Source organism: Sus scrofa, chromosome X, assembly GCF_000003025.6.
Source record: "Sus scrofa isolate TJ Tabasco breed Duroc chromosome X, Sscrofa11.1, whole genome shotgun sequence".
Taxonomy (NCBI): domain Eukaryota; kingdom Metazoa; phylum Chordata; class Mammalia; order Artiodactyla; family Suidae; genus Sus; species Sus scrofa.
The window spans coordinates 45,908,198-45,918,278 of NC_010461.5; the positions used below are offsets into that span (position 1 = coordinate 45,908,198).

At 50.7% G+C, this 10,081-nt stretch overlaps 1 protein-coding gene across 2 annotated transcripts; it reads left to right on the forward strand.

The window, feature by feature from the left end:
• TSPYL2 (TSPY like 2) lies at nt 1,491-8,662 on the forward strand. 2 transcript variants are annotated; one of them, XM_005673642.3, is made up of 7 exons: nt 1,491-2,453; nt 3,737-3,814; nt 3,943-4,054; nt 4,152-4,297; nt 4,423-4,520; nt 4,822-5,636; nt 7,896-8,662. In XM_005673642.3, the coding sequence occupies exons 1-7, from the start codon at nt 1,650-1,652 to the stop codon at nt 8,063-8,065; spliced, it is 2,223 nt and encodes a 740-aa protein (XP_005673699.1). In that variant the 5' UTR covers nt 1,491-1,649; the 3' UTR covers nt 8,066-8,662. The 2 variants fall into 2 exon arrangements, with proteins under 2 accessions (XP_005673699.1, XP_005673698.1); XM_005673641.3 differs by having other exon boundaries at nt 1,493-2,453; nt 4,810-5,636.

The window sequence follows — 10,081 nt, forward strand, 5'->3', positions numbered from 1 at the left end:
GTCTACCCAGCCAGCCTGTTCCTTGGTCACTCAATTACTTTACCATTTATTTATTTATTCTCTCAGGTGCACAGAATTGAGTTGACCATACTCCTCAGTTCTTGGCACGCTGTATCATCGTTGGTCCAAGTGAGGCCCTTATGTTTTTTTGTTTTGTTTTCTTTTGTCCTCTTCACTACCCATCCCTGATTCCATCCCCCCTCCCACATAGGCACTCACTCTTGTGTATTTACTGTATGTCCTTCCAGTCCATCGTTCATATGTTTATTTACATATATGTGTATCTGTGAAAAATGTATGGTATTGTGTGTTTTAATTTACATAAACAGTGTTGTACTATAAATCTTGTTCTGTTTCTTTTTTCACTCAACATTCTGTTTTTGAGAGATCCAGCCATGTTGCCCTATGTAGATCTAATTCATTCTAGTCCATCTTATACATATATCATATTTTTTCTTATCCATTCCCCTGGGTGATGGGTCTCTAGATTGCCTCCAATTCTCTGCTACCACAAGGCTGCAATGGGCAGTTGCCTACATGTCTTTTTAGGGACTCCTAATTTACAAGAGAAGAAACAAGCTCAGGGAGAGGCAGTGATTTGTTCAGGGTTAAAAAGTGAGGAGCAGACCCATAACGCGAATCCCAGACCAAAGCCAGAACCCCACCACCGTGCCTCATGAGAGACCATCCGGCTGGCCCTCCCAAAATCAAAAATGCAGTTCGGAAACAGCATACATTGAGGAAATGGAGAGGAAAGGATGGGAAGAAGTATGGAGTCAGTGAAGAAACGGAAAGTCCTAGAAAGATCTAGCAGATAAACCGAATCACAATCATTTTCATGACGCAGAGGAAGTTACTTTTTTGGTGCGATTATTATTTCTAGAGCCATCTTGCAGAAATGGAAAACGCCACGTCAAAACCTGGCCCCCAACCAAAGACCCCAGGTTCCTTAACCCCAGGTTCCTTTAGAGCCACCCAAGCCCCAAAAGATCGCCTCCGAGTTCGCCCCCGCCAAAGGAGCAAAAGCCTGGGCGAGGGGAAGGGGCAGATTTAAGAAGTTCGTAGTAACCGAGGGGAGGGGAGAGGAGGGGGAGAATGACAGCGAGGCTCTCCGAGTCTATCCGAGCACATCCTGCTCAAGGCCTGCGCTTGTTTTTTGTTTTGCATTTGGATCTTCAGAACCACTGGTACTTTTCCCATTGGATAAAACGTCGGCAAGGGCGAGGGACAGGGGCTTCTTCTGCTCAGCTCTCTCCGCGGCCAATCACCCCGCCCTGCCCCTCTGGTCACTGAGGGAGTCGGCACGCTGATTGGCGGGCCCGAGGGGAACCAATGGGAAAGTGATGAGGTGCAGTGTTGGCAAGCAGATTGCGTGCGAGCGGCAGGGGTCGGGGGAGCGCGAGCGCCGCCGCGGCGGCTGGCAGCCAATGGCGAGCCTGGACGGCTCCTGGCGTCAGCGAGGGGGCGGGGCCTGGTGCTTGGCGCGGAGGGAGTAGGGCAGGCGCTGTGGGAGGGAGCGCCAGAGCGAGGCTGAGAGCAGAGCTGGTCGCGTGAGGCGCGGCGGCTCTGCTTCAGGTGTGACAGGCAGCGGCGGCCGGGCTGAGAGCGAAGGGTTGAGCGCGAGCCCCTGGGCTGCGAACGCGGTCACCATGGACCGCCCGGATGAGGGGCCTCCAGCCAAGGCCCGTCGCCTCAGTGGCTCCGAGCCCCCTCAGAACGAGCTGCAGCCGCCGCCTCCGCCGCCTCCGCCGCCTCTCCTGCGCCTGCCCCTGCCTCCACCTCAGCAGCGCCCGAGGCTCCGGGAGGAAACCGAGGCAGCACAGGTGCTGGCTGACATGAGGGGGGTGGGACTGGGCCCCACTCTGCCCCCACCGCCGCCCTATGTCATTCTAGAGGAGGGGGGGATTCGCGCGTATTTCACCCTGGGGGCTGGGGGTCCCGGCTGGGAGCCCGCGATGGAGTCAGGGTATGGGGGGGCGCCCCCTCCCACGGAGAGCCTGGAAACATTCTCTCCCTCGGAGGTTGCTGGGGGAAGCCTGGAGATTGACTTCCAGGTGACGGAGCCCAGCAGCTTTGCAGGAGAGAAGGCCCTAGAAACCTGTAGCGCAAGGGGGCGGGGGTACCAGAGGTTAGCTGGCCCACGGGGGAGGGAAGAGACCGTCATCATCGTGGAAGACGACGACGAGGATGAAAAGGAGAGTGTGAGGAAGAGGAGGAGGAGGAGGAAGAGGAAGCCCAGGAAGGTGAAGAAGGAAAGCAGAGAGAAGAATGCCGAGAAGATAGAGTGCATCCTGCAGGCGCTGGAAAATATTCAGCTGGACCTGGAGGCGGTGAATATCAAGGCGGGCAAGGCCTTCCTCCGTCTCAAGCGCAAGTTCATTCAGATGCGAAGACCCTTCCTGGAGCGCAGAGATCTCATCATCCAGCATATCCCAGGCTTCTGGGTCAAAGCAGTATCCTTGTCATCTATACTCATGGGCCAAGAGCCCATGACCAGAAATGGGGGTGGGGTGGGGGGAGGGACAGAATGGGTGAAAGGGTGTGGGGGCGGGCCCCTATTGGAAGAATGACGTGGTCTGGTGGAGGAGGGATGGAAGGAGTGTGGCAAAACATCAGAGAAGCTGGATTGGAGATCGTGAAGGGGGAGGGGGGGCACACAACATAAAAACTGGACCACAGATGGGAAAGGGGGGAGAGGAGGAGCATAACATAAAAAAATGGATCACGGACGGTGGAAGGGGGAGGATAGTAGAGGGCCACACAGCAGAAAAATTCGACCAGAGATGATGCTAGGAGGAGGGGAGGGGCACACAAAAAATAAACTGACTCGGAGACAGTGAAGAGGGAGGGGAAGAGCACACAGAAATGGCCCAGAAGGGGTGCCCAAGTCACATATGCCTGTGATAGCCTAGGTCTCTGCTGAGATGCCAGGGAGACCCCAAGCCTGTCTGGAGAGGAGGGGGCCAGAAAAGGGCTGGAGCCCTGAAAGATCAGGAGAAGGAGTACCTAGGAATGGAGATTAAGGAGTTAAATGAAGGAAAGAGAAGAATAAAAAGAATCCTTTTCACTATTGTTAAGCTGATCTCTGGGTGATGTCCCTGGGGGATACTCATACTTACATGCAACATGTTAAGAACATGGGGGTTAACATCCTAATAGAATTACATGGACACAGACCCTTGGCATTCTCATACAAAGCATCTCATGATCACAGGTTCTCAGCACCTAGGCACAGTATTATGTGGCAACAGGTCCTCAGCACACAGACCACAGCATGGTCTGGACACGAACCCTCAGACCCAAACACAATATCATGTGGACAGAGACCCATAACACCCAAAAATACTACATTATGTGACGACAGTCCCTCAGCATCCAGATACAGCATCATCTGGATACAGGCCTTCAACCCCCAGACACACAATGGCTTATGAACACGAGCCCTCAGCACCCGGAGACACGTCACTTGGACATAGACTATCAGCACCCAAACACGGCAAATATGAACTGGCAAAACCACCTAATACACAGGTTTGACATTTTATAAACACATATTCTCACCACATAATATCGTGGGAATATTGCTCCACACATATCACATGAACACAGAAGGAATTCTCCTGCTCCAGCCTCTCTTTTGTTCTGCCCTGCCCAGCCCTGCCCGGCCCTGCCTGGCCTTCCTTCCCTCCTTCTCATTGAATAGTCACTCCTTGACCTAAACTGCTCCCTCCATCAGTTCCTCAACCACCCCAAAATTTCAATCTTGATCAACCAACGTGATGAAGACATTTTCCGCTACTTGACCAATCTGCAGGTCAGGCCAAAGAGATATCTTTTCTACTAGGACCGGGCAAGGAATCTGGTCCTTGGAGGTGAGGGGGGTTTGGGTGGGAGGGGTCACGGTGTGGTGGGGAATTCCACCATTACCCCCACCCTGAGCAGGTACAGGATCTCAGACATATCTCCATGGGCTATAAAATGAAGCTGTACTTCCAGACAAACCCCTACTTCACAAATATGGTGATTGTCAAGGAGTTCCAGCGCAACCGCTCGGGTAAGAGGCAGTCTCAGGGCAAATTCATGCCCCCCTCAAATCTATCCTTGTCCAGTGCCTGCCTTCTCTATAGCCTTCTCCCCCCCCCCCACCCCAGGCCGGCTGGTGTCTCACTCCACCCCAATTCGCTGGCACCGCGGCCAGGAACCCCAGGCCCACAGGCACAGGAACCAGGATGCCAGCCACAGCTTCTTCAGCTGGTTCTCAAACCATAGCCTCCCAGAGGCCGACAGGATTGCTGAGGTAGGGCCCCTCCTGGCATTGCCAGGGAAGTCCTTTCTGGGCTTGCCCCTGGGGTATTGGGAGTAGGCACTTGGGCTTGTACTCTGTTCTCTCTTCCTCTCCCCCCCCCGCCTCTCTTTCAACAGATTATCAAGAATGACCTGTGGGTTAACCCTGTGCGTTACTACATGATGGGAGAAGGGGGCTACAGGGCAAGCAGAAAGAAACAAGAAAAGGAAGAAAGGTGATGAGGGGACTGATGACTGCGAGGTGGTTGGTTAGGGATGGCGCAAAGACTAGTCTAGTGTCACACGGGATTTGTAGAGCCAAAAGGGACTTTTGAGATAATCCAATCCTATATGTTTTATAAGTGGGGAATGATGCCCGGAATTAGGCAGTCAGGGGCAGAAATGGGACTCTCCCCACCTCCCCTCATCCCTGGGAACTCTTGTAGCCCACTACCTCCCCAGTTACTTACCTAAAGTGTCTGCCCCAAGTACACTACCTCCCACCAACCCTATGCTCAACCCCAGGCTTCCCCTCAGTAAAAACAGGGATGAATATGAGGTGGTGATCGTAGAAGACTCTGATGACTATCACATCATGGAAGACATTATTGGCGAGACCTCAGACAGTGATGGTATCACCGACAATGAGACCATCCATGACATCAAGATCTCTGACTTCATGGAGACCACTGATTGCTTTGAGACCACCGACAACGAGATAACTGACGTCAGCGAGAGCCTCTGTGACAGCGAGTGTCCTGGCCACAATGAGACCACCGACAACAACGAGAGCCCTGATGACAATGAAACCACTGATAACAATGAGAGTGCTGATGACAACGAGACTACTGACAACAATGAGAGTACCGATGACAACAATGAGAATCCTGATGACAACAATGAGAATCCCAGTGACAACAGTGAGAACCCTGAAGACAACAACACTGATGACAATGAAGAGAACCCTGATGACAATGAAGAGAACACTGATGACAACGACGAGAATGCTGATGGTGACGAGAACCCCAGTGGTGATGATGAGAACCCCAAGGGTGGCAACCATGGCAGCAATGGCAACAACCAGGACAACAGTGGCAGTGACAACGGAGACAATGATGGCAGTGACATTGAAGATAATGATAGCAATGAAGGTGACAATGAAGGCAGTGATGACGGCAATGAAGGTGACAATGAAGGTAGTGATGACGATGACAGAGACATTGAAGACTACGAAAATGACTTTGAAGACTCTGACAAGGATCACCATAACAGCACCTACGACGACGAGGTAGAGAACATCTTCGAAGAAGAATCATCAGTGGAGGAAGAAGAGGAGGAGGGCAGTGAGGAAGGTGAGCTAGACCCTCACCTCTGTCTTACCTCCTTTCTCTTCTCTCAGAGAAAAGCTGCCCAGGGTCAGAATATCAAGGCATGAGCACAATCTGCTCTTGTGGAGGAAAGAGGAGAGCATTCTGTGTAAATTTTTCAACAAAGAAAAGCCAGGGAACATTTAATTTACAGATGTAACAAAACCAGAGAAATAAATTTCAGTTTTTGGTGATGGTATATAGGTTGTAACAGAGCACAAGACAAAATGAAACAGAGAGGAGAGATAGGAGACAGTGGGTGGAACTAAGAAAGATAGATTCACACACACACAGAGAGGGGAAAAAGTGGCAAACATTGCAATTCAGCACACCCTGTACCCAGCACTAGCCTTCTGGGAACTCCCAGGCTTGTTTGGGGAGCTGGGGGTGAAATGAACAGTGAGGCCAAAGGAGGGAGGTGCTAATTCTATCTCCAGAATTGGGAAGGGGAGAACTAGAGAAAGGAAGTGATCTTTGAATTAGTGGCTGCATTATGGGGCATTCTTGGTGGAAGGGATCACATGTAAAAGGACCTGAAAGGGTGAAAGTGTGTTGGGCGTGTTTTCCCAAATTGTCTTCTGAGGATCCTTCACCAGTTCCAAAAACTGCTTACAAAAAGGTTCAGTGGTCAAATATGTTGAGGAAATAACTGCATACAGTAATATCCTCATGTAGAGTCACATATATGTTGGCATCTTACAGGCGCTGATAAGTCCTGCTCTAAAAATCCTATTTAAACGTTATAGAAGCCAGCATTTCCCAGATATCTTGATCACAGAAGCCATTTTTCACTGTACACCAAATAATTCATTTTGAGAAGTGCTGAGGAAGGGTTCACATGAGGGGTTGAGGAAGAAGGCAATGTTTAAGGTGACAGCCAGGTTTGGTTCCGGCCTGGATGACTGGCCAAAGGAGGCACCACTTCCTGGGATGGGGAAGGGTCTGGTGGTGGGATTGATGGGATGCAGGGAGGAACATGGAGTTGGAAGGGCTTGTTGGATGGACATAAAGCAGAGGTGGGCCCAAAGCCAGGTGGCTGGTGATATGTCTGGGAAGCCGGGAGTGGTAAAGAAGGGATAACAAGCCAGAGCAGAATCCTAGCTCTGGATCCTGGGGCCAGTTAAGATTAATTGGGTTCCCTTAACATTAATAAAGTGTAAAGCATATGCCAGGCACTATTCTAAGTGATTTTCTAGCTTTAACTTATTTAATCCTCATGTCAACTCCTATGAGGTAACCTTTTATAAATGAGGAAACTGAGGCTCTGAGAGGGTAGAGTTAGGAGGAGAACCAGGTCGTGGAATAGTCTAAGAAGGAGGGGATTGTCAGCAGTGTCCAGTGCTCCTGAAAGGTCATGTAAAATGAGGACTGGGATGTGTCCATTGGATTGGGGGCTGAATAGATCATCTGTGACCTTGGGAAGAGTAGTTTCAGTGAATTGGTGGAGGCAGAGCCATAGCACAGTAGGGAGGGGGAGAGAATGAGCAGGAGGTAAGGTAATAAGAGTCAAACCTTTTAGGAGGAGGATGGCAGAGAGCAGGCAAGGGAGCCTGTTTGAGCCTGGCTATAGGTAAGCAGACACAGGAGAGGCAGCCCCTTGGAGGAGGTGGAAGGAGCAGGAAGACCAAACACTCCTGGGGGTTTTGGCCATAGGATACCTGACAGACTTCTAGAGGCACTAAAGGAGGAATTGAAAGAGCAAGTCTACTCAATCTACACATATTTTTAGGTAGGGAAACTGAAGGAATTGCTGGCCCCATCCCCTCCTACCCGGTGGCATCTCTTCTTGCAGAAAAGGGTAGGCAGAGTTACCTGCACAACTCTAGGGTGGGAGTGGGGGTGGGGAGGTGGGCTGAAGAAGACACACTGAGGCCTCTTTGGATCAGACTGGGGAGAAGGAGTGAGGGAGCTGCCTTTGGATGAATAGAAGTTTTATTCAGCTGAGGTCAGAGCACAGGAAGAGACACACATTGCATACTGGGGAGAAAACACTACTTGGAGAGATATATCAGTTTTGATAGGACAGAGGCAGCCTGCTCTGCCTTCCTGCTTCCCTTCGCTCCCCCTTACTGGAGTTCACATACACACCTGGCTGCTTGTTCCAAGCAGAGATACTTGGTGAGTGGTCCCAGGCCCCGCAAAGCCTTGACTGTGGGCTCTGTTCCCTGTAAGAGTAACATCTACCTGCCTGTCTAACCAACATCCTCTGTTTCCCCCTCCTTGGTTCTCTCTCTCCCTGTGCAGCCAGCGAGCAGGAAGGTGAAGACAGCGATGATGAGGAAGGAAGTGAGGAAGAGGAAGGAATCGAAGAAGATTCAGAAGGAGGGGAAGACTCAGAAGACTCTGACATGGAGGAGGTGCTTCAGGTCCAAAATCCTTGGGCCAACCCTGGGAAGAGGGGCAAAATGGGATAAAACGTCTTACCCTTGCGGGGGCTGCCTCTCTGTATCCCTTTCCCCCTGCCCCACTTGCCCTCCCTATCAGCTAGGGCCGAGCGGCCCCACATTGCACTTCTGGGGGGTGACTGACTTCACTTCGTACACGGGTTTAAAGTTTATTTTTATGGTTTAGTAATTGCAGAGTTCTTATTTTGGGGGGAGGGTAAGGGGGATTGCCCCCTTCCTTTTGGCCCTCCTCCCCCGCAGGCTTCTGTGTGCTGCTAAACGTATTTATTGTGATGCCTTGGTCAGGGCCCCTCTATCCCCCTCCTCGTGCTGTGTGGAGTGGACACCCTTAATCCCAAAGCGGGGAGGGCCGCTGTGGCCTTGGGGGGCTCTGTTGCCACCCTGTTCTCCCACGTTTCTCTTTCTTTCCCTCTCCCCCTCTCTCCCTCCCTTTCCCCCCACCTCCACCTCCATTCCTCGCCTTTCCCCTGCTGTGCCCGCTAGCCCGCCTCGGTGTCTATGCAAGGCCGCTTCGCCATTGCGGTATTCCTGTCCCCCTCCCCCAGAAGTCCCGCCTCGTTCCCTGTGAACCCTTATAATCCTAATAAAATACTGAGCAAATTCAAAGTGCTGCTTTTGAGTCTTTTGTCCCGCCTGCTGCGCGGTCCCCAACAGCCAGTCTCCCTTCCCACAGGCCCGCAAGTAGCCGCCTCGTCTGTCTACACAGTGGCCTGCAAGAAGGTAGTTGCTGGGGGTGAGAGTGGGGGCGGCTGGTGGGGGCGAGCTCCGCGGGGGCCGCAGAGGTGTTGCGTCAGGCCAATGCGGACCATCCTGGCCAATGGCAGGGCGAGGCTGGAGAAGCCCCTCCCTTCCCCAGCGGCTGCAGTAGACCCGGGCAGGTAGCAAACAGCTTCCCACGCCTTCCCTTCTCGCGCAAGCGCACAAAAAACGCTCTGCGCCCTAGAACATTCATTTATTCAGTGATTCATCTTTTTATTTATCGTGCGTCACACCTTTCCTCGGGCCTAGTGTGAGCTTGGGCGTGGGGGAGCCTGAGGAGTCCATTTTTCTCAATCGCCTGTAGTAAAATAAAAATGATAGCGGTCGAGACTTACACAACCCAGTAATGCAGGAGTGCTCTCTTAGGAAGGAGGTGCAGGATCCTTGGAATTGGGCTTGGGAGAAATGGCAAGAAAAGACAGCCCAGGCTGAGGCGTTTGCATAGAAATAAGGGAAAAGCAAAGGAAAATTTTATTGTTGTAGCCGTGTGATGGTCGAAAGTTGGGCATCTGAAAGGCTTTATCTGGGAGAACTTGGAAAGGCAGTTACTTTAAATTTGGGATACGGTAACTTTACTTTCACGGACACCAGAAAAACCTCCCAGATTCTTTCTGGATTATAATGATAATTTATACAGATATCCTGGTCTGTCTTCTGCAACATCCCTCCCGAACTTTCCATCCAACAGCCATATTTTGCTGGAAGGCTTCAGATATAGTCAGATTTGCATTTTACAGAATGCCCTCTGCTGGCTGCCAGGAGAATGGATTGGAAGGGAGGGAGAGCAGTGAGGAAGCTGACACTATACCTACAGTGAGAGTGGCAGTGATGGGGGTAGACATGGGAGGTTTTTAAAAAATTGTTTTTTTTAAAGTTTTAGATTTACAGAATACTGCAAAGATAATACAGAGAGTTCCCGTATACCCTACAGCCAGTTTCTCCTATTGCTAACAACTTGCATTAGTATGGTGCATCTATCACAATTATTGAACAAATATCAATACATTATTATTAACTAAAATCCATATTTTGTTCAGGTTTCCTTAGTTTTTAACCTAATTTCCTTTTTATGTTCCAGGATGTCATCCAGGACACAACATTACATTTAGTCATCACATCTCCAGAGACTCCTCTTTTTTGTAACAGTTTCTCAGAATTTCCTTGTTTTTGATGACCTGGAGTCATCAACATTTGAAGAAATACTGGTAAGGTATTGTGCAGCATGTCCCCCAGTTGGAATTTTTCTGATGTTTTCCTCATGATTAG